General features: G+C 48.9%; 2 protein-coding genes across 5 annotated transcripts in view; both read right to left on the reverse strand.

Moving 5' to 3' along the window:
* Positions 1–21,739, reverse strand: ACRBP (acrosin binding protein; the record flags this gene model as incomplete). The annotated part of the gene is made up of 12 exons (XM_082751494.1): positions 1–533; positions 1,117–1,203; positions 1,276–1,434; positions 1,529–1,708; positions 1,905–2,101; positions 2,313–2,395; positions 8,649–9,054; positions 9,323–9,431; positions 9,573–9,667; positions 12,798–13,007; positions 18,658–18,709; positions 21,722–21,739. 12 exons carry the CDS (start codon positions 21,737–21,739, stop codon positions 420–422), a joined length of 1,710 nt encoding a protein of 569 aa, XP_082607620.1. The 3' UTR covers positions 1–419.
* Positions 21,155–26,917, reverse strand: part of ING4 (inhibitor of growth family member 4) — a 20,497-nt gene continuing 14,734 nt past the window's right edge. The window contains exons 2-9 of one of the 4 annotated variants that reach the window (XR_014319322.1): positions 24,622–24,693; positions 24,053–24,219; positions 23,772–23,886; positions 23,342–23,450; positions 22,840–22,987; positions 22,388–22,449; positions 21,980–22,153; positions 21,157–21,886 (exon numbers count right to left, since the gene is read on the reverse strand). Coding sequence is in view for 3 of the 4 variants with exons in the window: in XM_082782859.1 (XP_082638985.1) it covers positions 22,114–22,153; positions 22,388–22,449; positions 22,840–22,987; positions 23,342–23,450; positions 23,772–23,886; positions 24,053–24,219; positions 24,622–24,693 (713 nt within the window). In the remaining variant the exon portion in view is untranslated. Of the gene's footprint in view, positions 22,154–22,387; positions 22,450–22,839; positions 22,988–23,341; positions 23,451–23,771; positions 23,887–24,052; positions 24,220–24,621; positions 24,694–25,926; positions 26,846–26,917 lie in introns of those variants that run through there. The other 3 variants (XM_082782860.1, XM_082782861.1, XM_082782859.1) reach the window with 3 other exon arrangements.

Raw genomic sequence — 26,917 nt, forward strand, 5'->3', positions numbered from 1 at the left:
TTAGGTTTGTGGTCTCATTTTTATAAAATAAGACTCAGCCTTGAGAGCGTTACTGATCCGTATGGGCCTGCAGGGGCAGGAAAGCCAGAGGTTGCTGGGGACTTCAGGCACTTGGGCTGGTGGGTCTAAATCCACGTCCTGGGACCAACGCCTTCTCCAGTACTCAGCCACTCCTTCAGCTGGAGAAATCTCTTGCAGGAAGGAGTTTGAGTAGACAGCACAGTGAAATGCTGTTGAATGTCGCTCCCATCCTGGTGTGCTGCTGTCATGAACGCAGAGCAGGTTCTCAGGTGGCAAGACCTGGCCACGAGGAGTCTCTGGAGAGCCGTCCGAATCTGTCCAGGTTCTCCACATTGCCACGGCTCTGGAGAGCCTGCTCTGGAGCCCTGTGCCTCACGTGCATCTCCCAGCACCATGCCTCACCCTTCGATGAGGCTGAGGAACCTCTGGTGCCACCGCCTGACTTCCTCCTCTCCCTCCTCCTTACTCAGCACATGGTAAGTCTGGTTTCTGAGGCAGCCATGGCGAACCACCTGAAAGGAGAGCCTGAGTTCATAGGGTTGGTACCGCTGCCTGTCCTTCCCCTGGCAAAGGGGACTCCATGAGGGGTGGCATCTCTCAGCAGCCGTGTAGGTGGGACAGCCCTCCCCATCTCACAGACACAAGAGAGGAGCCCACCAGAGGGGAGAGCCTGCTTGGGAGTGCTAGGGAGCGGATGATAGCTGAACTGTGTTTCCCTGCAGGATACAGGATAATCAGTCCTCTGTCCTGCTCTGGGGTTTCTGGGTTTTGTTACTGGCTAGAAAGCACACAGTATATGGGGGAGATGCTCCTCTGTGAGAGGAAATACAAGAACACCCTGATGGCTGGGAGGCTCCCCATGGCTTCCTCTGTGAAGGCATCTCTTACTACCTCCGCACAAATCCCACTGCTTCAATTACATATCAGCAGACCCTCTGTGCTCAGGTCAGTACTTTTGATCCCCCTTCCCAGACACAACCACCTGTGTGCTGTTGGCAGGAAAAGCACTGGGCCAGTGAGCTCTGCAGGGACTTGGAGATGGCTGGAGCATGCGGGGCCTTGGAGGAGAAGGCAAGGTCACAGGCTGCTTCTCACCTTCTGGTTGTGGAGGCTGTGCTGCAGACACTGGTGGCTCTTGAAGGCGCAGTAACTGGGGTGCTGAACTCCACCTGAGTCGCAGATCTGGGGAGATAGGAATGAAAGCCAGGGGTGGGAGAGGAGAAGGAGAGATGGGAGCACCCACCCGGCACCCACCTGGCTTGGGGTGTCCCCGGCTCGGAAGGCGGCGTACTCTGCCTGCAGCCAGAGCATCACACGAGGGTCGTCGCAGCCCTGGGTGGCTATCTGGCTGCACCAGTACTCTGCTCGCAGCCCTTGGGAGAACTGCATGCCGTAGGGCTCTGGGAAGCCGGTCTGCAAAGTGGTGGGATGAAGAGAGCTCTGCTTCTTTCTCCCCATCCCCACCACCCATTGCACAGGCCGACTGTAGAGGCGGCGTGCTCAGTACCTTGTTGCCCATAGCCTGGTGCTGGGCTGAGATCTGGGGGTTGATGTAGGTGATGAAGTTGCCTTTCCCGCAGTGAACACGCCTCAGGTTGTTGGAGTTCTGGCATTGCTCCCTCTTCAGTGAGCAGAAGGCACAGTCAGGGCACAGGTCCATGTGCCGCCGCCCAAGGCTGTCGCACACCTAGGGTGGGTGCAACGGGGAGGTCAAGAAGAAAAGAAGCAGCTCCCGTAGCCCTGCTTGGGTCTTGCCTACCCAGTCACCCAGCTCAGCTACTCCCAAGAGCTGGTACCTGTAAAGGCAGTGCTGGTGAGCACTGTCAGTACTACAGGGAGCTCTGCACACAGCGGGGGGCAAATATGGGCTTCAGCATCCTTACCGAATCTCCAAAGCCAAGGATTTTTCCTTCCATCTCCTTCCAGGCCTGGGTGACAACTGATGAAACACAGATTCCCTCCAGCACTGCATAGCACAGGATCATCACTGCTTCCTTCTTCTTCAGGGCTAAAAGGCTGGCAAAGAAAGGGATGGAGGAAGTCAGTTCTCTTCCCTTGTCGTGAGCTGAAGAGATAGACCCTTAGATAAAAACAGAAGAGGTGTGGGGAGGAGGAGGTGCAATGGCAGAGTTCAACCCCAATGCAAAATGAAAAACAAACAAACAAACAAACAAACCACAAAGCCCTTCATGAAGAAGCCTTGGAGTCCTGGCCAAACTGCACAGACTGGGGATGTCAGCAGGGTCTGCATGTGCCTGTGTAACGTGTAGGATGGGGATGCATTCAGGAACATTTAAGAGGCACTGGACAGGCACAGGTTTGGGAACTTTTCCAGGACCACCGAAGCAGCTGCTGTGTAGTTCTGTCTGTCCAGCTGCACAGCAAAGGGATCTTTGTTAGAGCCTGCTGAGTGTTGGTCACAGGGCAGCCCCACTGGGGTCTGAAATGGACAAATTATTAAGCCTCTCTCCAGCTTGAGACAATATTTTTGATGGAAAGGGGAATAAACTGGTAATGATGGTGAATTAAATTTTCGTTCAGACTGATGTTGGAAGCCAAAGGTAGAAAAATTAAGGACAGTATAAGGACAGGTAATGACAATAAGAATGTTTTCCATCTTAGGAACAGCAGAAATCATAGACTGGTATTAGACATGTGAGTTATCAGCAATGAAGCAGAAGAGGTAAAAACACTCATTAAATATTTCTCTTCTCTGTCTGGAAACAAATCCAGTGATAAATAGATAAATAAATTTTTTATCTGGCAGAAAGTAAGAAGAAAAAAGCAGCAATTACTTACATTAAAATGTTCTTAAAATCCATGCATGAGCTAACCTGTATGGAGGATTTGTCCTAAGATTGACTGAGACTTTTTGGAGGCCTTCAGATTAGCCTTAAAGAGAAAAGAAATAGGTGGAGAACCTGGAGGGAGGTCATTAAGATGAGATTTCCTGCAGCCTGGAAAACTTTCAAAGTGAGAAGCTGGAGAAGCTGAACTAAGTTGAGCAAAGGCACTACTGAGTGGCCAGTCAGTCAGTCTGTCCTTTTACCAAGATGAAGGTCAGATGGAAGAGTCTGTTCATCAGATGAAGAGCATTGACTTACAGCAACTGGAATTCAGGGTGAGATGAATTCAAATCAGAAATTAGCTGCATGAAATGAAGGGTGTTTACCATGGGAGCAGCTTATGAGATAGTTTCTCCATGGCTTGGAGACTCGATAAAGAAATCCCAAATTTCAGTTAGGAGAGGGGCTGTAGCTCAGCCATGGGATACTGCTTTTTCTTCAGGGATCCCCAGGCATGGCTTCATGTCCTCTGCTGGGCATCAGAAAAATTTGCCAGGTCTGAAGGCCAAAAGAGATCAATCTCCCTGCCATTAAACAATTACATTCTGTGAGTAGAAATAATGCTGTAAGGAGCAACTGGTGTTCACAGATCCATGCACAGTGGTGCAGTTTATACCGTATGTGCTGAAACCTGTGAATGCCAGGCATTTGCACTGGGTTTGAGTGTGCTCTTGCAAATATGTGTGAGTGTTAGAACTTGGGAAGAAGTTTTGTGCACCTGTGTAAGAGGACACATGCACTGGATATGTATGCAGGTGAACATGAGCATTTGCCTTGTTTGCTCTGTACGTACATAACAGGATCTGTATGCAGTCCATCACACATGCATACAAGAGCAAGAGCTCAGCAGGCAGCATGAGGTCAAGCCCTAAGAGATCCCTAGGCCCTGCTACACACTGCAGGTGAAGGAGCTCATGGCACATACTCTGCACTTGCAGCAGGTCAGGAGCAAGTGATCCTGTGTCCAAACAGCTCACACTAAGCAGAAGCAAACGAGCACGTCAGGGTCTCTGAAGGCATCACTCTCATTTAGGTACAAGAGAACCTGGAAAATCTTGTTTGCAGAAAATATCATGAATGTCTCCATACCATTTTTTTAAAAAGACATAATGGTCAAACCTGTCTTATCACAGCACTGCAGATGCTGCTTGAGCCTGCATTGAGACAAGAGAAGATGTTGTTTCAACTCACATTGCTGTGCTGTGCTCTGGACAGGCTGCAAATGGTATTCCAAGGGTACAGACACATGAACAAATTGCAGTGGCGCCAACCCACCGCACATCAACAACATCCACTGGAAAAATGAGGGCAGTTCAAAACCTAGAAATCTATGCATTGCAAGCTTGTGCATATATTACTGCAATGCACCACACTGTGAACAACCTGGTCATATGTTTGTGGAGGGAAGATCTGAGCTCAGAAAAGACAAAAGAATGCAAATTGAGGACAGCAGTAACAGACACAGCTGGAAAGAATGAAAATGTGCCAGTGAAAAAAAGGGAAACAAAGCCTGCTCATCCTGGAGAGAGCCCTTCCAGCACCTGCAAGACCCTTATGCCTACTCCTGTATCCCCTATAATCTTTCTTTTCTCCATATAATCTTTTTTTTCCTTGGTTCTTCTGCAAACACTCACAGGAAAGCTTTTGAAATTTTAGCAAAAAAGTATCTCTGGTCTGTACTGATCCCACATGAAAACCCTGTCTGTGGTTGTTTAATAAAACCCTCTCAGCGTTTTACTGTGACTGGATGCTGGCCTTCACTAGAAGAGGAAGCAGGGACAGCCCGCGGGCACACCTAGCACTTCTCCTCCATAGAGGATTGCTCTTTGAGTGGGAATTACCTAACACTTACAGTTTCTCTCTCTCTCAAGCAGCTGCTTCAGAGCAGCCCATGAGATCCAGATTTCTTTGTCTGCTGTGCTGATAAACCCGTGACAGCTGAAGGGAGTCCCTGCCAGCACTCAGAAGCCTGACTGCTCATTCACAGTTGGTTCTTGGCCTTTAAAAACTGGTAAATTAGCTGGGTCATCTTGGTGGGACTCAAAAATTTGATTAATTTGATTAATGACCTGACATCATTCTCCAAAAATTACATGAAACAATTTACCCACAAATATATCATCATTGCCTCTTGTTCCACTACCCACTTTTTATGCCAGTGGCACGTTTTGATTTTATTACTTCTTCATCAAGCCAGGATGATCAAGCCATTAAAGTGAGAGGCATATTAACAGTCATTAAACATGGTATGAATAGCTCTGATATTTTCCTCAACAAGGTAGAAAAACTGTCCAGATTGTTATACTTTTTTTAAGATACTAGTAAATAATTAAGAACCTAAAGCTTAAAATGTGGCTTCTACTAAATGGGCTTAACAGCCTTTGCTTGCTCCTGCACATGCACCAGTCCAACGAGTGCTGCCCAAACAAGATGCAAATAGAGGACTGCAAGGAAAAGGGGCAGTAAAAGGGAACTCAGCCCCAGCCTCTTCTAGGAAGAGTGCTTCCATAAGTAGCTCATAAGCAGCAATAAAACATCTGCTGAATGCTGATGACCTACTTGGTTCAGAACAGACTCTGTTCTGAGTCTGATCTCTTCACCCAGGTCAGAAAGCCCCGCACTCTTAAGCGCTGCCCGCTGATGCTTTGCTGCTGGCCATGTTTGCAGAAGCACACAAATTGAGTCCATAGCATCCGCTCACCCATCCAGGAAATCGAGCCGTGCCATCTGCCTGAGGTTACCAAGAAATTCTGCTGCTCTCTATTTCACATCCATTTCCTGCTCTATCTCTGTTCTACATCTCCACTGCAAGGCTTTCTGGCCGCAACGGCTGCACATTTATGTGTTGGTTTACTATCACCAGGTGGGTGAGGTAACTCTACATCATCCCCAAGTGACAGCTAGCCCCTGAAAGCAGCTTAGAGGTAACAGGGGAAAGGTTCCCATCCCGCATCACCAGGCCCAGGGACAGGTCCTGGGCTCCTCCCCTGCTTGCCAGCACCCGCAGCCCATGATGCCAAGGCTCTGGGTGCACCCATTGCCACCACTGGTTTCCTGGCACCACAGCTGGCAACGTAATGCTCAGAGAAGCCCCCTGCTGCTACCTCTCTCTCTAAAAAAATAGAGTTGAGAAGACTCTGTCACCCGAGATCAGTAATTCCTCAATGGCTCAAAGAGAAAACTTTGGACGAAAGCCCATGCTGTTTTAGCAACTCAAGGCATGGCGTGACGCATACTCTGCCTACTTTACTTCAGTGGTGTCTCTGAAGAGGGCTGGCTGACAACATCCACTTCTCCCTCAACATAATGACAAGGATTTGGGCCATTAACTTTCAGCTGCTGAACCTCCCTGATATTAGCAGGCTGCGTGAGGCAAGCAGAAAAGACGATAAGGAGCAAACAACAGCTTTCCAGCACTTTATGACTTCTGACTTGTGTGGGTTGCTGTAGGAAACTAAAATCACTAAGGGAAAAGCTGAAGTTAACAGCCTCAGATAGAAAAGTAGATTATTTTTTTTAAAGCATACCCATACAGTACATTGTATGGTTATAATGTTATAATGTTATGAAGCCAAACGGTCTTTGTTGATGTGTTGTGTCACCTGGAGCAATATCTTCCAGCCCATTCACAACAGAGAAGGGTGCTTAACAATACATATTAAGAATAAATCTTTTTGAATCGGTGAGTATAGAAAACATCTCTAATTCTTAGTGAGCCGACCAAGGGGATATCTGGCCGCCTGACATCACCTGTGACAATTAAAGTCCCAGCGATGCCTTGGCAGCCTGCAGGTGGCCCAGATGCCACGAAGAAAAGATCAGCAGGTAATTGGGTGCAGGAGTCATTGGAAGAATGGGACATAACACCTGGCCAAGAGCTAGCGGATGCAGACTCTGGGAAAAATTGTATTCTTTAAGCAATTACACTTTGGGGTAAACTTTTGACATTACATCACCTGAAGTTCCTGTTGCAAATGCTAGCCAGTGCAAAAAAGCCCAGCCAGGTCCTTGTTAAATAGGAGGCTCTGGTTTGCAGGACCTGAGGTTTCCAAGCGCTGGTGGGGCAGCCAGTTTCATCATTTGCCTGGATCCTTTGTACCATGAGACCTAACTCCTCTTCAAAGTAAGCCACACACAGTGATGACATGGAAACAATAAACGGGCCCTGGCCTTACCAAACAGCCAAATTTTCAACAACAAAGGAAAGAAAATAATTAAATAAATTTAATAAGAGACATATTTTTCCCCACAATGAATCACTGCTAGCAGGACTACCACAAAAGTGTGCTGTGAGTTTTTCACTTTGCTATTTTGATATAATTGGCATCTCTCTCTCTCTCTAAAGGTCACAGCTAGCTTCACCAAGCACCACAGAGCAGCTGCCACAAGCAGGGCCGAGAAAGGTGGGGTGGATATCCTGTGAGACATATGACTGCAGAAGACGTGCAGCCCTGGCTCCACTGCCCCTTGTCACAACTGTGTGCACCTGATGTTAAACCAGACGCTGAACAGCACCCGTGTGTGCTGACCAGTCCCACCCGTCACTATCACTCTGGCTGGAGTGGAAATGCCCCAGGGCATTTCGCCCCTGTTTTAGGTCATGTGCTGAAGTCCCCTTGCGAGCAGGCAGGATGTGGTGAGCAGCAAAGCCAACAGGCGTAGCCCAGCTCGCTTTTCTATCTCACTCGAATTTAAGCTTTGCTTAGCATGATTGATGGGGCCCGGCTGTCAGGCTGCAGACACAGTCAGCATTAGTGCCTTTGAGGAACTCTGCAGCAGAACAACGAGTGTCATCTGTAATCACAGCAGTCCCCCGGTAATCCCGATATAACTAAATCAGAGCAAAGCTCAATTTCGGAGGCAGGGAAGATGAACATATCTTCAATGAAACATAACTTTGCCTTAGCGTACATACGCCAGGAAAATATTTGCTGGGCAGTAAAAGCCTCCTAAAGTATTAGGAAGGAGGATGGCACAAGTTGCAACCTTGTAAGGGAACAATTATAGTTTCAAGGATATGATGCAATTTATTTGTACATGTAGAAGCGGGATCTGAGGCTCAACTGCAGTAGCATGCAGTGTTTTCAGTAGAAACCACACGTGCAATCACGCACAGACTGATGTGCTTACAGGAATATCACTGGCCCACAACTAAGTGAAACCAAAATTACTTATCTATGAAAATCACATTCAGATAGCACATTTATGACTTTGGTAAGCAAAGTAATCTTTGCATTACAGTCAGAGGAAGTGGTCCTCTGCCACAAAGTATGAAAGGCTCAAAACAGGAGTCGCACTGGTCCTGCCAAGCCAGCCTGTTCTGTGCTCCCAGCCCTGTTTCCTGGTTTTTAGTTCTTCCTTGGGCTGCTTTAGTTCTGTCTGGGTGAGGACAGAGCACGGCTCAGGGCTCTCCTCAAGCCGGGCTGTTTCAGGAAACACCTGCTTGCTGTTGCGTGGAGGTGAGCACAGGCAGACAGTGGTGTAGTCCAGCATCCCAAAGACCCGCGAGTGCAAGAAGGCTTTCTGCAGGTCGCTCAGACTGCCAGCAGACATGAGCTGGGAGGTGGATGGGCGCAGGGGTGATCGCACAGCACAACTGGCTGCAGGATGGGGATGTGTCATGGGACATGTGCAGAGGATAAAGCCCTGACTGAATCTCGGGCACGGTCAGGAGGCACTTTACTCACATCACCAGGCTGGGAACATTTCCATTTGAGGACTGCACACATGGCATACAGCAACCAGCACCCCACCGGGTGGGGAGCTGCGTCTCCCCCTCACCTGCCACGGGAGGCCTCCTCCTGCATCCCCTCCTCGGCACCGCTGGGCACTCTCCCCGGCTTTGACACGGTGTCGGGGTCTGGCGTAGAGTCCTCCGTGCCCGCCGAGGTCTCCAAGGTGAGGGCCAAGCCGATGAGCTGCTGGACACTGTGCTGCAGGCGGCGCTGCCAGGCTCGCTCTGCTTGGCTGTCGGGTGGCGAGGGGGCCAGGGGGGCTGGGACCAGCAGGGTTGGTGTGGGCTCAGGCAGCCCCTGGTCCCCCGAGGGTCTCGGCACCGCTGGCAGGGCCGGGGGGAGCTTCCTCGCCAAGGGTTTCTGGCTTGACAGCGCGTAGGAGTACTTCAGGAGCATGTCCACGTTGGAGTGCAGGTGGATGTCGGTGGGCGAAAGAGAGGCCTGCTTGGGTGCTGGGGAGAGAAGAGGACAGGAGGGCTGGGGAGCAGAGCTGGCCTCCGTGTCTGCCCTTCGGGAGGTGGAGGGCAGCTTTCTGGGGCCAGACAGAAAGCTGCCTCCCCAGAGCTGCAGCCAGTCAGCACACGTGCTTACTGTTGCTGCACTTATGCATACACATGTGGGACTGGGAAGGTTTCTGCCAGTCTTCAGACCCTTCACAGAATCACAGAAGGGCTGAGGCTGGCAGGGACCTCTGGAGGCCATCTGGTCCAAAAGCCATACCTCCATCTGTAGGAGAGCTTTCCTCCTTTGTCTGAAAGCCCACAGCATGAAGCCTCTCTGCTGGACGAAGAAGGCCTTTTGGAGGAGAGCCACTCGGACACGGGATTCGCTGAGTGGAGAGAAAAACAAGAGTACTACCGTGCCCTCTTCCTTCCCTTCTCACCCCAACCTGGGACCCTGTCTCCTAAAGCTGGCACCTTCCTTCTCCCAGGAGACGCTGGTACCTCCTAACCCCAGCCCCACACCTCACCTTGATGTAGAATTTGCGCTTGGAGCAGCGGTACTGGGCGAACTGGCAGAAGCTCTGGAACCACCGTGCCTCCGGGACAGCAGAGCAGACGGGTCCTAGGGACAGGTGAGAGACAGGGGAGGTGGGAACAGGGTTAGGGATACGTCCCTTGGCCTGAGCCTGAAGACTGGCACCTCTCAGATGCTTATTTTCAGAGCATGCTTGTGGTTGAATGGGGAGTCAAAGGTGTCTGCCCCCATGTGGAGATCACGGCGTTGTGCTGTTAAAACCACCAACATTTCATGTCACTTGTTTCCCTACACACCACCTAGGGGTTCAGTACACCCCCAGCCCAGCTACATGCAAGCAGGTGGAGAAAACTTTAGAGAGAAGAGTATCTCTTCAGCATCCTTCAGAAAACAACATGGTGACCACAGGACAGTCCCCTGAAGGCCTGCCAGTGAGGGTCAAGTGCAGGTGGAGATGGAGGAGTTCAGCAGTGAAATTACACCACTCTTGCTACTCTCCCAGTGTGCATTTTGTACATAATATGCACACTTGTACATCTTTTGTTCATAATGTGAATGCCTGTTTTTCAGTCCATCGCTATTCAGCTCTAGAGGCAGCTGGAATCAGATCAGACAAAGGCACTCTAACAAGGGCCCATGCACTCGTAGGCTCATGGCAGCCAAGCAGTGCAGGTGCAGCGGTGTCTCCTGTACTTCTGCATGCAGGAGCAGCACGTGGCAGCACCTCACCTTGTGCTCAAAGCCAGCCACAGCACGCTGCACAGTCAGGTGCTCTCCCTCCTCCCCCCATTTATTGCCAAGCATGGAGTAATTGGCGTATCACACTGCCCTTGAAACCAAATTTTTAGGCGTTAATTGTGCAGAGACCAGAGCATCCTGTGCTGCTTTGTTTTTAGCTTAGAGTTGAATTTGGTTATTAATTTTGGCAAAAGCAATGGACAGGACAAGAGCTACAAACATGAAAACAGTCTGGAATCAGGGAATGCAGACATTTTGCACCAAATAAGGGCAGATACGGACAACACGATGAACAAGACAGCAGTCTGCAAAGGGTGTGAGAAACACATAATACATGAAAGGCAGAAAACACCAGCGTTAAGTGCTCTTTGGGCTGATTGCTTGAGAAGTGGCCCTATGCCATGCAATAAGCAGGAGGCCGTAACCCTGCCTAAATCATACCTCTCCCCTTGTGCCAAGCATACAAATTCACTAGCAAGAGCAGAATTTCAGCCATCTACCAGAAAAATGCCCAGTGTGATGGGAACAAGCCTGATGGTCTCCCTGCGCTTTGCCCTTTCTTTGAATCCTCTGACCTTCCTGCCAAGAGGAGCCCTTCCAGTATTATCTGTTTAATTTAATCCATAAGATTTTTTGCTTCTTTCCTGTTCTCTTCCTGCCCATTTGCTTGCTGCAAATGGCTACAGCTCTTGGAAGTCAGGAGGCCACCTCTCTGGGCTTTGTGGCAAAGTCCGCATGCAGGAGCTCCCAGCACTGGGGGCTTCCACGGAACAAGAACAACTAATTAACAATTTCACCTTCACTGAAAGGTGGAGCCAGCCAAGACGTTTTCATACACTCATCAGGGACACATCATCCTGACTGGGTTCTTCCATGGCAAAGAACATCGAAAGGTTTTGTGTGCACTTATAGTGCTCCAAGTATCTCCAAGCACTGCCATGCCAACCGTGGTGTCCCAGAGGTCCATGGTGACAGACATTGCCTGGAGAAGAACCAGCAGCAGCCCTGCAGCACCCAGAGCCCTGGTATCACCGACTGCAGGTGCCAGCAAGTGAGGGAGCAGCCCAGGACCTGTCCCTGGGTCTGGCGATGCGGGATGGGAACCATTCCCCTGACACAGCTGCAGAGGCAGGCAAGAAATAGTTGCCCTCAAGCTGCAGTCCAAATAAGCACAGACAGTTGGCTGATCATTCAGTTCATTGACGTTCATAGCTAAATATAAAGACATATTTTTAATGAGAAAATTGTTCCTATTTTTTTTTCTCTCTGAAGAAAAATACAACAGAAGTAGTCCCAAGTTTTTCAGCTGCACAGATATAATTATGCCACTTAAATTCACTGATGCAGGGGTTCAGGGAAAGGATGATTGCAGAGATTTAAAGGGTGCTGTTGCTATGGCACTTTCTGAACTGGGATGTTTCTCCTCTACTGAAACGTTAAACACTTAAAAAAAAGCAGATTATCAGCTCATGGTTTCTTAAGGGCCTATGAGAACCTATGAATCAGGCTTCTGCACTAAACCCCAGATCTAGCTGGAAAGAAACGTTCAATTCATAAGATGAACTGTTAGGAAGAGCCAACGAGCTTCAGTGTGCTTCAGAAAGATGTGGCGGCTGTTATTTTATTTTTTTTCCCTGCCTCCCCACCATACACAGCTCAATAGGGGTGTGGAGGAACTGAAGGGCTGGGTGAAGGGCCAGCGGTGTGGCCAGGGCCTCAGCCTGTTACCTGTGGATAGATGCTGGGGGAGATGCACTTGTTCAGTCAGGTGGAAGGCCCTAGTCTACAGACAGATAAGAGCAGCCTCACATTCATAGGCTGTAGTCCTCTTGGGAGGCTTCAACCACCCCAAAAACTGCTGGAGGGACAGCACGGCAGGGCATAAGTATTTTGGGAGGTTCCTGGATTGCACTGATGATAGCTTCCTCCTCCAAGTCACAGAGGACTCAATGAGGAGGGGTGATCTGCTGGACCTCATACCCAGCAATAACAAGGGGCCTCTTAAAAGATCTGCCTGGAAGAGCCCCATAGGATCAGGCTCCAGAAGAGGGGCCAAAGAAAGCTAAGTTAATATTAAAGTTAATATTTAGGGATCACCTCCTCCAAGAGTGGTGCATTCGATGAATAGAAACACCAGGAGGCCTGTGTGGATGAGCAGAGAGCTCCTTGCCAAACCCAAACCCAAAAAGAAAGTATACAGAGGGTGGAATTAAAGGTGGGTAACCTAGGAGAAGCACTGGAAGTTGTGACCAGAGAGGCAACAAAACCACCCTTGGAGGTTTCCAAAATTTATCTGCACAGAGCAACGGTGATCTAGTGCTGGGACTGTCCTGCTCTGAGCTTGAATTTGGACCACACACCCACCAAAGTGCCCATTCCACCACCATTCCCACAACTTGGTGGCATTTTGGCAGCTGGTGACAGCTGGGGTGGCATCCGCCACTGCCCCTGGAGGTGGGGTGAGCCCGCACCGCCCTACCTTTGGGGACGTGGCCGTGGTTCTCCTGCTGGTCCAGCCGCAGGACGGCGGGGTTGAGGCAGCCGTGTACCTGCCGCAGGTGGCAGGACACCTGGGCCTTCCAGGGTGGGCGCAGGCTGGAGAAGAAGAGCTGGTATTCGCTGTCAGACAGGGGGCTGCCTGCGGGAGGCACAGGTGGCGCGGCGGCAGACGTCAGCCAGATCAGCAGCCCTGGGGAGACAGCAGGGACCTGTCTGCCTGATGCCCCTGGAGGTGCCCACGGTGCAGCTTCTGCTGCCCACCCCTCCCACATGCCCCCTTCACCACCAGCAGCCCTGTCCAGCACACCAAGGACCATGCTCCTCCATGAGGATGTCCCTTCCTTCCCTCCTCTCCTTTGCCCCCAGCCGTGTCCCAAGGCCCTGCTGATGGCCCTGGGAGGCAGGGCAGCAGCTGGGGGGGTCACTCACCCACCAGGGAGGGCAGCCTCAGCATTTCTGCCCCTCTCCTCAGCACCCCTGTCCTGCTGACCCCTCTGCTTGGTGTCCCTGGCAGCAGCGGAATGAGAAGGGGGTGGTGTCACAGCTGGAACACGGGGGGACAAGGGGACATGAGCCCCCCTGGAACCAGGGGGTGGGAAGGGCTGGTGGGCACTGGGATGAGCAGTGCAGGGGACCTGAAGCATAGGCTGGTGATGTGGGGGTGTGAAGGGGCTTTGGCACGGCCACGCCACAAGAGATGAGGAAGCTGGGGCAGAGAGAAGCTCTCTGGGGACAAGGCAACCACAAGGAGCAATCCAGGAGCCTGGGCTGAGAGCTGTCGGCACAGCAGATGGTGTTGGACAGCCCAAAGGAGGTGTAAGCACAGCAGGGTGCTCCTGAAGAAGCCGATCCTAGCACAAACCCCAGGAGATTCAAGCCGCTCTGCTCTGCGCAGCAGCTGCAGGGAGCACGGCGGGTGAACCAGCTGCAGTGGCTGGGCATCATCTGCCAGTAACCCAAGCTGCCACGCAGGCCGAAAGGCGAAAGCTCAGATCTCTGCAGCCATGCATTGCAAAGGCATCTGCCGACAGCACGTAGCTCTGCGCTTCCTTACAGGAGGCAAGACATCGTTTGCTCCAGGAGCACGAAGGCAGCGTTTCCAAAAAGCTAACCATTTAACAACAGCATTGAATTTTAGGATGTTTTCACAGCTTCTTACAAACACAGAGACCATTTGTCAGCGCTCTCTTGCCACTCATTAAAACAGGTGACACTGCTGCAGCTCACAAGCTTTATCTGATTCCTCATCTCCTGTCACTGAGCTTGAGCCGCATTGCTTATTAGCTGATTTTAGGCAACCCTAACACCTTCAGCTCCCCAGTTTGTTAATCACCTCTGCTCCCTGGTGACAAAGGAGCCCGGGATGAGTTCTGCCATCACTGGGCAGCTTCACAGGGGAAGGTAGTGCTGACCTCAGTGGCTGATAGAAATTGATGACCTAGGGAAGCACATGACATGCAGTGTTATCACAAGGGCTCCTATTCAGATTTTATGGCATATAGGAACAGAAAACATGAATGAATGGGCTGGAGTCTCTGAACATACTCTGAGAGCTGAAATACAAGGCAGAAGATAAAGGAGCTGACAAGGAGATCATCCATGGTTGATGTTCCAGTAGCTCTGCCTGTGAAGAGCTACTGCATATTTCAAAAGATGGTGTTCAGTGATGTGAGGACAGGTTGGCTGCTTTGTACTTCCCACATACTTAAAGAGGCTTGCTCAGGCCCAGAGCCCAGCTTACCTCTGTTGGTTCAGGCTGTCAAAAATCCTTCAGGAAGCTCTTATGGCCCACAGGTGCACAGAAAAGCCAGACTGCAGTGTGTACCCGGCAGGGCTGAGAGATGGTGAGTGGCTATGGGACACTTGTAAGTTTCTGCAAAGAATAATTTATCCTTGGGACAAGGATGAGGATAGGAGAAACAGGAGTTTGAGCAGGAGTCATCAATGCAGCACGCTGGGTGGTGGTGGTGTCTACTCCTTAGGGAAAGGTCTGTGAGGTGAAGCACAAGAGTGACATTAATTCCAGCATTTCCTGAGATTTGAGTTGGCACCTATAAGGCTGCACCACTACAAGCCGCATCGTTCATGCACTGAAGCAGATCTGTGACCTGATTTTCAGGGCCACCACAAGACCCAGCTCCCAGCAGACCATGTCCCTGCGCTAGTCGGAGCTCAGCGAGCTTGTGTATACTGATGTAAGCCCCGGGCCTACAGCACGCCTTACTGCTGCAGTAGGTAAATACGGCAGCAGGATAGCAGCACACAGCTGCTACAAGGAAAGGAGATGCATTTTCCTTGTAGCTACCTGATTGCCGTGCCCACAAACACCACTAACAGCAGCAATGGCTGAAAATCTCTTGAAACCCCTGGGGCTGTAGCTCATGAGTCCTCCTTCCTCTGCTGCAAGGGGAATATTGCCCCTTCCTTCATTGGGCTGATGGCCACGTTTGTTAGACTGTGCCAGCTACATGAGTTGAACTGGGGGGTGGATTAGGGGAGAGGATGTCCCGTCAGCTCAGGAAACTCAAAACGATGGAGGTTACAAAGATCAGGCAGGGATTACAGAACCAGTACATTGCCCGGTAGCCCTGTACTGAACACATCCTCCTGATGGCTACAGCCCTGTGGGAAGGGACATGGGCACCATCTCGCTCAGAGCAGGGCTGGCATCTCCATTTCCAAAGACAAAAGCATGAGGCAGTGCGATGAATTAAACCGAAATGATATGAATTGATGGCTTTAATAACAGGTTACCTAATCTTCCTTCTGAGTTGCACTTCATTTTTGTAGGTTTACTGTCACTGACTGAGAGCTATTCGAATGAGCTGATAAATATAGCCTTTACATTAAGATTAGCGCTCATTTTAACTTGGTGGATATGTTAATCTATTCACATTTATACAGGCACTGTACAGTTATAATGTGCATTAATCCAGAAAGCTAATTTACATTTAATTTTGTTAGGAAATAATGAATGAAGCATTTTTTTCCCTTGTCGTTTAGAAAATGGAAGATTTAATTGATTGCAAAAAACGGTATTTAAAAACGGTTTCGTGAATTAATAATACAACCTAAAATGGAGTGGGCTCATACAAGAATGCTTGAATGAACTGCCCTGGTCTTTTCAGGCAGGCTTGTTTAGGGCAAGAACAACCTGACCACAGTTAGCCCTAGCGCAAGCAGGGGGTTGTGCTACAGAGCTCCAGAGGCCCCTTCCCACCTGAATCTCTCTGTGGCAAATAATTAGAGCCCTTCAGGCTTTCAGAACAAGGAAATCTTGTTGTCTCACACTTTTTTTTTTTTTTTTCTGAATGCTTGTCATTGACATGTGAAAAATAATTCCAACCTTTTTTTTCCTCCCAGCTTGGTTTTCAGCTTTGAATGAGTTATCCCTTCAGTGGCAATGACCCAATCCACTGAAATTAAATTGTACAAAAACTAAATTGTGCAAAAATTAAATCTTCAAAAAACAGCCCAAAGTAGGTAATTTACAGAACATTTTTGCAAACTAGGCTTTAGCTTAGTGTTTATCCCAGGTTTGCCTGCCCTTAAGATGTGGGCAAAAAAAAATATGCTTTTTTTTTTAAATGAATGTTTTAATTTCTTTTATGCATTCGGAAGAATAAATATAAATTACCATAAATTAATCAAGATGTTGGACTATTTTTGTAAATGAAATGCATTTTGTTTGATAAAAACAGCTATGTGTCTCCTGATACTGTAACCACTAGGCAACAGAGTTGGAGAAACTTCCTTCAGTTGTTTTTGAAAGACAGATAGCACACTTTGTTTTCTTCTGCTAGTGTTTAACTCTATGAATGTGTTACCCAAGAAAAGTTAAACACTTGAGGTCAGCTTGTAAGTAGGTGTCACCTCTCCTTTGGAAGCCCACCACAGGAGAATGAAGAAACCCAAATCACTGAGCCAAACAGAGGACGTATGCTCACTGCCTAGCAAGAGACGTGAAAGGCAGCACTTAGCGTTAGCATCCTGCCCCCTCCAGTTTTATGAAGTGAGAGCACATCCATTATTTTTTTGATTTTAAACACTAACCAGGGAGACAGAATCATACAAAAGGACCCATGGGACCTCAGGTCTACAAGAAGAACCAGGTGCAGTAAAGAGTTTTATATCTCTTCTAGGCAATCCGGACAAACAAACAGATGACATGAAATTATTCTGCCAGTAACACCTTGTGTCCCAATAGTAAAAAGCTGACATGACCACAGTGAGGGAGGACTGGCCAGGCCCTAGAGGTCCCTTCCCACCAGCATCTCTTGGACTCTGTCCTTCTTTACATAGCAGGTCCTCATGTAGTCACAGAGCTGCTTGTAATTTTGCCTTGTGGAAGTAAGGGAGTCCTTTGATTTCTCAGCAGTAGAAGTGATATGGGAGATTTGGGGCCTGGACTTGTTGAGGGATTCATGATCTTTCATGTCATTGTTTTATTAATCTTTGAAACGCAAGATCCTCTTTCTGTTCAGGCACAGAAGTAAAACCCAGACCTTTGCACATGGTCTGTTCAAGCAAAGCCTTCTGCAAGCTCCTTAGCCAGAGGTCTAAACTATTACTGACAAGATTAATGCCTCATTGAAAGCCTTGCAGAGATGATATTGATGCACTGGTAGTTAACAAGGAAGCAATCTGGATCAGATAGCCATGGGTAATCACAGCCAGCTCTGGTACACTGGAATATCAGGACAGGACAGGACAAAACAAGTGTATCCACACCAAGTTTGCACCAAGGCATCCTTTTACTTCACATCAGAATTTTAACCTTGGGTGTTTGCTGTTCCCTTGTGCCCTTCACCAGCACTGCTGAAAGCATTAAGTTCAACACCAGATGATCTGGGACCCTCTTTTCTGTGCTGCCCAATGTCATGAGAAGAGCAATGGGCACACACTGGAACACAGGAGGTTCCCTCTGAACATTATTAAGCACTTATAAAATTTAAGCACTTATAAAATCTCATAAAATTTAATCCCCAAAAATCTAAGTGAACACATAATTAAGAGTGCTAATTAAAGCTATTGCTGAGCAGTGGTGACTGTTTTAATCACTTTTAGATGTGTAACTGGTGACGAAAGCCGTGCTGGTCCAGGGTGACAGCTATGGCTGGCACAGTTTCTACACACCCTGCACATGGCAAAACGCACACAAGAAAAGAGTCCCAGGGATGAGAGATTACTGAAAATGTGCTCACTGCAAATGAGCGTACTTTGCTAGACAGTCTTATCAGTCACACTTGCCCAGCTAACCTAGGAGTGATGCCCACCATTAAGACAATTAGAGCTGGAGAAGATAAACCAGTCATTCGTGTGCACGATCAAATTTTTATCAATAAATTTGCTTAAAGATGCTGGCAAAAGTCTTACCTCTGGCAGCGCTGCAGCTTCTTGAAACTGAGCCTTGCCTTTACTTATTATTACCAGTCAGTCTGAGAGGCAATTTCACCAGTTCCACTTTCGAGGGTGGTTGTGTTTCGTTGACAGTTACTCCAACAAAGCTGCAAGTTACCCAGTTCTTTAAAGGAGTTTGTGATTACTTTAAGAGAAGCATTACAATCACAAACTTGTAGGTGGGATGAACTTTTGGATGCTTGTTCCAGTGATTATAACAGTGCTACAGGCGACTATTTAAAGCAGCCTTTTCAAAAAACCGTATCAGGTCATTTTGACAGACTTTTCTGGTTGTTGGTTGTTTTTTGTTTTGCTACTTCTAGCCAGAACAATTTAATTTTATTGACCTGGAATTCTTGCTTGTTTTACAGAGAAGCCATTTGCTTATTTGGTGTGTCAGTATTTCGCATCTAGACCGGTATCGGCTGCTGTTAGCTGACCTGCAGCAGTCCTCCTGACGTCCTTAAAGCCCAGCACAGCGCTGTCTCTTCTCTTTCATTGCAGGCTTTCCCCAGCACTCCAGAACCTGACAGAGAGCAGAGAGCACAGGTGCCTTCAGGCGGTTTTCACAGGGCTACAAATGCCATTTGCTGAAGATCACTGATCAAAATTGTTCACCCCAGTGGATGCTATTTAAAATCCCCCTCACTGTTTGCCTGGGAAGTACATCATCCTAATATGACACCAGCACCAACACAGAGCAAATATTTACAGAACACTTCCCCCTCCTCTCATTACAAACAATTCTGCTATCTGCAGTTGGCAATGGACACGTGCCATGTTCAATTACACCAGAAACAAAAGACGTTCTAAAAAAAAAAAGCTGCTTATGTTTCTAGCCTCTTCACTTACAGGCTTTGTCTCCAATGGCTTCATTTTTGTGCTTTGTAATTTCTAGCTTTTCTTGATTCCATTATTTCCCCCCTTTGGTTATTAAATATTGCACAGTTGCTGTCTTCATTCCTTCTCTTCCAACACTTTATGTCCTTTCATTTTTATCCATCACTGTAAACTTTTTTAAATGTCTTGGTTTTCATTCACGTTTGTGTCTAAATTCCCTCTTCCTGCAAGTTTGCTTTAGGGCATTCCCCCCACCTGCAGCAAACGATCCCCGAATGCTGCACACCACTGGACAGGATTTCCTTTCACCCAGCAGCAGCAGGTCACACTGGCAGGACCAATGGATCCCGTTTCCCTCCCTAGCACTCGGTTTTCTCCACCTGGCCTAGGTGTTTTTCATGTGTTTTGTGTTAAAGTAAAGGGGACGTTCCACCTATTTGCATCCCTGCAAACAACCAAAAAGCCTACCAGGAGCTACAAACTGTACAATAACAGGGGGTGGGGAAGCATCCCTTGTGTCCCGAAGAACACAATGATAACTTTCTGCCCAGGCTTTAGCCTAAAAACGGGCATATTCTGGTCTGCCTCCCCCCTCAGCGCCCTGTGCTGACTGCAGAGGACCTGAGTTGTGTTTCACAAACCAGAGCTACCCTGAAGAGAACTGTGCCTGCAGGGTAAGCAGTGCCTAGGCAACAGGTCACCGTGTTTCCTGGGTTGGCACGCAGTAACCCCCTGCCCACTCACTGCATTCACTTCACACCGTGTGCCTTTACACAGCACTTATCATCCCGTATCAGTGGTGGCTTCGTAACAAAGCCACCACCTCAAACACCTCTCTAACCCCCGCTTCCTAGAGGTCTTGCTGCTCACGTTGGCCACCACAATCCTGTGATTACTGATCCCATGATGGCCAACATCCCCTCAAAATCATACCATTTAAAATAGTTTCTGCATCTTTTGTCTCCCCTGCACTTTGCCAAAAGCCAGTTTTCAGTTTCAAACCATGCCCTTCTTTTGTACTTTTATCACTCGTTTGGTATCCGGATGAACCCCAGCTCAATAAATTAATTCTCCTTCTCACACAGACGCACGGTGGCATAGCATCTCCTCTTGACTGTGTCAGATTCACAGCCAACATCTTCCAGCATTTTCCTCTTCCATATTTAAGGAGGGAAGCTCCAGGACGCAGACTGTGGCAGCAGCACACCAACCACATGAGCCAGTCTGGGTAAGAACTTACCACAGCGTTTTTCTGTGCAAGATGGGAACCCAAGCAGCCCTTCCCAAAGCAAAAGGAAAGAACGACCCAGTGCTAACTCACCTGAACAGGAGGCTTGGCAGCAGCTCCTGAGCTGATGGCTCTGGCAGGATCCCCATACAATTACATAACTACATGGTGATGGTGTCACTCTCCAGCTACACGGATCTCTGAGTTGTTTTAATGATGAACCCCTAAAAGAGCTCCTGCTTTGTGACCACGGGAACAAAATTGCTCCACCAATCCTCATAAAAGTTATTTATTTGAGGAAAGCATTTATTGTTTCCTGTGAAAAGCTTAAATCCTCCTGAATAGCAGAGGAAAGGCAGGAAGAAAAACTCATCAATCTCCAGGCCAAGCCACTGGAATAGACAAAGGTCAGCTTCAGTATGGATCATCTCACAGCTACCTGCAGACACTAGAGAGAGACACGCCTCCAGTCACTGTTTTGGAGCCTAATGCATTTTAGTAACAGCTTCTGGAGTTTCTGGCAACGAGGTGATCTGAAGTGTAGGGGATTCACTGGGGAGCAAGTTAAAAGGTACCTCAAAAAGCTGCCCAAGCTGCCCACGTTCTTGTATGCACGTGTTTTGCCTTGATGGCTTACTCTCTCAGCTGTGCTGCCCTGCAGTCATAGCGAGGGTTGGTCTTTTATAACCTCCGTCGCTCTTGTTTGAGAGAGGATAACTGATGCAAAAACGATCCAACAAAAATGTGAATAAGCATCCCGTTGCACGGGGGGACGTGACTAAACGGGCAGGTGCTTTTCACAGACACTAGAATGCTGCATAATTCTTTGCTAAGTGTATTGGGTGCATTTTCAAGCCTGACTTACACGGCGTGTCCAACTGTTCAGGATTATCACCTGAAGAAAGCTGTGCCACTGAGAAAAAGCAGAGCTGACAGAGAAAAAAATAACGGAAGAGACCCACTGCTTACTTTGGAGGTGACAGCAAGGCAAACAGAGTATTTGTTCCAATGAACTTTATTTAATTCTGTATTATACAAGTGGGATTTGGATCCCAGAACTTCTCATCATGAACATAATGGAGAAGCTCCACTGCACAAAACGGAGGGAGAATTTTGGAGCCAGAGGACAGGCTAGATCAAATTGTTTCTTGCCATGCAGCCAGCAATTCTTCCTCCTTCATACAGTGTGCTTCAAAGGCCAGCAGGTTTACCCCAGGAGTAAAGGAGACAGCCAGCTCTAAACACTCCTCCTTCCTCCTCACCCCAACAAAAGAGGCAGCTCAATGCCAGACAGAGTAGTGGAATGATTAAAGATAAGGAGTACATTAGGTTTTCAGTCTCTCAACCAGCCCACTAGATTAAGCAGTGGCCTGGTTACTCCCTCTCTCCTGAAGAAGATCCAGGCAAATCAAAGACCTAAAATACTGCGGACTTACCTCCTTTCCTTCCCCCATCCCATAGCCTTGCTCTCTAAGCAGAGAGCGGGCAATGAACTCTGAGGAGGCTGAAGGAAAGCCAAGGGAAATCAGGGGCTACCTGAATCCCTGGGAATCTGGTGGCTACCCTGGTGCCCTCATTCATTCCCTGTGAGGTTCAGGCACCTGTTTGGAATAGTACACAGAGAGGGCCTCCCTTAGGGACTTGGAAGCAACCAGGGACCCAGAACACAGAGGAAGTGCCGTGAGGGTACACACCATTCCAGGGATGGCCGAAACCACAAACAGGGCAAGGCTCCCCCCAGCCAAGGCCCCAAGGGCTGGGGGAGTTGGGACGAGGCCCTGGCAGGGGGAAGAGAGCTCCTGCAGCAGTGCTAAGGGCTCATGGGGTTTTATTTCTTCTTCCTCTCCTGGGAACAGCGAGGGCAGAACCTGGTAGGAAGGGAAGTAAAAAGCCAGCATTTATGGCCTGATATATAAACATATACAAAGATACAGTCTCAAAAGCTCTTTTCCAAGGTTCCAACCAAAGCCTTAATTCAAATTTTCCTTCTGCAGAGGACGTCTAAGCGTGCACATACAATATCCTCCCTCTTGCCACCCCGGGCCTCCCCTTTCCAGAGACCAACGGGCCCTCCAGGGTGTTTGCTTTTAGCCCTCACTCACCATTTTCCTCTTGGTTTTGTTGTCAGACCCACACAGGCAAAATGAAACCATTCGATGGAACACTGTTGGGGTGGAGAGCAGGCAGTTAAAGAGCAGTTTTCTTTGGAAATCTTTGTTTCTGGACTACTGAAGTTTCCCAACATCTGATCAAACTCCTGCTAGCAGCGATGTTAACGGGATCAGTCAGGAAATGGGGACTCACACCCACCCCATACAATGTTAGTGAGCAGAATTCCCCTCCGTGCTTGCTGAGGGTGGGGCCAAAAAAGCAGCCTGTCATTTCAGGAGCAAACCTGGAGGGAGTTGCACGTAACAGGCCACATCGCTGCTCTGCCAAACTACCCGAGGTAAGACCTCCTCCTGCCACTGCTTGCTACATCAGCCCCCAACGTGGGACAAGACATCCTGTAGGAGATTCTCCTCCCCCACCTCCACCATGCACGGGCTCTTACGTCTGGGTTGTCGCAGCCAATCATCTCCCCGTAGGAGACCTGGTGGCAGAGGCAGTACGTAGGCTCGTTGGGGTCCACAGGCATATCCAACACATCCGAAGGGTGCACGTTCCCAAAAGTGACCGAAGGCATCCCGTATTCCGTGCTACTGCAGGAGAAAGGAATAACCTAGGTGAGCAAATGAACCAGCATCGGTTGCCTTTGTGTCCCCCACGACGATGCCCTTAATTTGCCAGACAGCCACACCTCTTTTTTAAGCACACACACCCACCTCCCCCGATGTGACCTGTGTTCCCCTTCATGCCACACTCCCCTGAAACAAATAAAAGGCCTCTTTTTTTTTTTGTTTGTTTTTTTGTTTTTTTTCCCCCCAAACAGGGACAGAAGACACACAGCCTGGTCTGGGTGAGGACCGGATCCTTCAGAGGGAAGTCTGGCTAGGTCTCCCTTGGTCTGATTTGCACTGCTGCTCCTCACTTCCCCAAATTTCTTAAATGCTTACGTGCGGACAAGCTTCAGCTTCTTTTGGGCAGTCTTTGGTGCCTCCTCATCAGAGTTCTTCCCTTTAGAGCGAGCACGGGCAGCTTTCTTCTCTTTCTGGGCTCGGCCCTCTGGTAACAAGAGAAGAAGTTGTTGCACCTGCCACCCCGTCAGAACAGACCCCTGACAGGAACACCCTCTTCAGCACTAAGACGCGCTCCTGCTGTGGAGCGTGTGTTGGCTTTGGGCCACGCACCCCATCTTAGTTTTATCTAGCGGCCTTGCACACGCTCACAGAAAAGAGCCCAGGACACCATCTTTTTACCTGTCCTTCAGATTCCAGCGTAACAGTCTTTGATCTGTACCACTCCAGTGCCTGCCTTCATCCCCACCACTTCCACAGGCACTCGGCTGCCTCCTGTCTCAATCTGCAGCCCAGTGGTGGTACTCACTCTTCTTGCCCTTGCTGGAAGAGCTGTCATAGTCACTCGACTCTATCTGCTTCTCCTTCAGGTCTGCTTCAAAGCGAGCAAGGTCTGTGTCCAGCCGCCGGATGTGCTTATCGACCTGCAGAGATGACATTGAGCAGGAATTACCACGGAAAAGAGCCCGAGGGAGCAAGGAGCAGAGAAGCAAGAGCGTGCAGGGCCGGAAAAAGAGATCAGGGCCTTCCACGACTGGGGGTGTCAGTACAGCCTGTCATACAATAACCACTAGACACTTCCCTTCATACCATCTCGTAGGTCTGCATTGCCAGCTGAACCTTGTCATCCCCAAACTCCTTGCACTTCCCATAGGCCTCCTGGATTTGCTTGAGGAGCCCCAGTTTTTCCTCTGACGACAAAGTCCGCGCGTTGCTGATGTACTCCGTGGCCAACTTATCGATCTCCGACTTGAGGTCTGAAACAAGTTTAGCATTAGTACACAAATACACAAACACACACTGGTGGGACGGGTTGCCCAGGGAGGTGGTGGAGTCACCGTCCCTGGGGTTGTTTAAGGAAAGGTTGGACGTGGTGCTTGGGGATGTGGTTTAGGGGGTGACATTGGGGGTAGTGGGGTGGTTGGACCAGATCTTGGAGGGCTTTTCCAACCTTAATGATTCTATGGAATGATTCTGTTAGGAAAGACCATGAAGTATAAGGATAGGAAAGAATAGGTTGGGATAAGGTTGGGAAAGGATGAGAGCAGCTGCAGGTTTCCTTCCCTGCCCTGAGAACCCTGTGACGAAGGCACAGCACAGAAGAGCTGGCCAGGCCGCACGCTTTCTGTCTCATCACAGAAACCATCTCCGATGCTCACCTTCCGTCCTCTGATCCAGATCTCGCATGAGCTGGAAGTTTCTCTGCAGCTCAAAAGGCAGGTTCTCGATGCCTGCAGGGGAAGGAGGACACATGGAGCAGTCAGGTTCAAGGCAGGAACCAAGCTAGCAGCTGATCACAGCACCTACACCAGCCCCGCCACTCCCAGCACGCCTTCCTGCTGCACACGAGCACGCCTCTGCTCTCAGCTGTCCCTTCTTCTGCCTCCTATCCCACAACCTCAGCGTAGCCTGTCCAGCACCTGCAAGGTGCTGTGCATCACGAATAACAAATGTTTCTACAACTCAGCACAAGCAACGTGAAGCTGAGAGTCAATTAATTCTCAACGCACAGCGCTACTCGCCCCCTAGCCATCAGCAGATGCTGCACTGACAAAGCTGATAAAAACAATTCTCGTTTTCCGCGGCTGTCTGATCAAACGGAGGGCTCCCATCACTGCGCTAACATCAAGTCCAAGCCTGATCGCTGCCACCTCTATACCTGACAGAAAAAAAACAATCTCTTGCAGGTATAAATAAAGGGGGGGAGGTGGGGAGGAAGAGCTCTTCAGAAACACAACATAAGCACGCCTGCCTCCTGGACCCTCCCTGCAGCACAGGCAGAATGTAAATGAAGGCGTCTCTGCCCGTAATCAAAGCTGTCTAACACAATGGCCCCAGCAGTGCTCTCTGCTTTCACTGCCATATGCTTCTACACCAGAGACACTTCCTGAAAAACAAGAGATTTTTTTTATTATTTTTTCTTAAAGTACAGTACACAGGCCGTGAAATTTATTCCTACAAGAGGTAAAAGCAATTGTAGGCTTCATCGAGCTTAGAAGATATTTAAACTTCTTTTTTCACACACACAGAACACTGTGAGTTACATACAAAGGCCCTGTAGGTAATTAAGCTATTGCTGCAACAGGTTTTGTTGCCATTTCTACTTTGAATATCTGAGGGATTTGCAGGTAGCAGGTGTCCTGAAGAATACAGGAACATGATCACGCAGCACACACGCATCGCCGCCCTGTGTCCAAGGTTAACAGTGCCAAACTACCTTCTGAAAAAAATAAATAAATGAGGAAGCAGCAACATTAAGGCTGTGTGAATGTTCCCAGATTTGATGCTTCCTGTTGGCCTACTCTGACAGACTTTGCACCAGGCTCGAGCAGCCCGCAGCTGATGTTACATCCCTACAGCTCAAAAAACATCTCAAAAAAAAATCAAATCAGTGACACAACGCTGAGAAACATCGCTGCTTACAAAGGGAACTTAATGACAGGGATGAAATTCAGCTCAGGTACCTTAACATCGTTCCCTTTTCTTGTAATCCCCATCCTCGTTGACTCCAAGCCTTCCAATTTGTGCAGAAATGAACCATGTTTCATGCAGCAGCACACTACTTTTTACTCCTCTCCTCTAGGAGAAATCAGCATTTGTTCTTGCGTTGCACGCCGTGTGCCAGATATGCACCAGTTGATTAATCCTGGACCATCGCGACCTCTGAATTCTTGACTTGGCAGATTTTAGAAAAATATCTATGTAATTTCCTTTTTCTCCTCTAAAGCAAAGGCAGCTGCTGCAAGCAGACATTCCACCACATACCTAGCTTTCTCTCGGCAGGGCTGCGAACCGTTCGGTTCAGAGCACACCTGGGCTAGCACAAAAAACAGCAGGACGCTATTTTTCGGGCAGAACAACCCGAAATGAGGTTACGGCTGGGTTTCACAGCAACGTGCTACCAGCAGGAGGAATTCGGACAGGAATTTGCTTCCGTTACAGCCCCTGAAAGGGGCTGTGCTCTGTTTTTTTTTTTTTTTTTTTTTTACAGATGTCGCTGTGAAAATCCGCCACCAGCTGCCACTGCCACCATCACGTGCCCTCGCCTGGGAAGCTTCTGTTCTACCTGCGCCTCTCCCTCCTACACAGAAAGCACAGCGCGATCCAGCTGCAGCTACACGAGCCTGGATGAACTATTTCTGTGGCAGTCAGCTTGCCTCAGCACGGGGGAGCTTTCTGACCTCTGCAGCTTAACCCAGAAGCTCCTCCCGACCCTTCTGAAGCAGAGCCCTTCATCACACACCGTTTATCGCCGTGGGCCAAACACTTGCTGAAACTGTTTGGCCTGTGTTGTGCAGTCCATTAAAAATAAATAAATCTAAGGTTTAAAATTTCCATTGTCTCTTTCTTACTACACCAACACCTTTTCCCCTCTGTCTTTCCAAAACGATTTGGTATTTCTGTAACTGCTTCCTCCCGTGTTTCTCCTTTCCCCTTTACAATCCATGCATGCTT

Source organism: Aythya marila, assembly GCF_965140915.1.
Source record: "Aythya marila genome assembly, chromosome: 1".
In the NCBI taxonomy this organism is placed as follows: Eukaryota; Metazoa; Chordata; class Aves; order Anseriformes; family Anatidae; genus Aythya; species Aythya marila.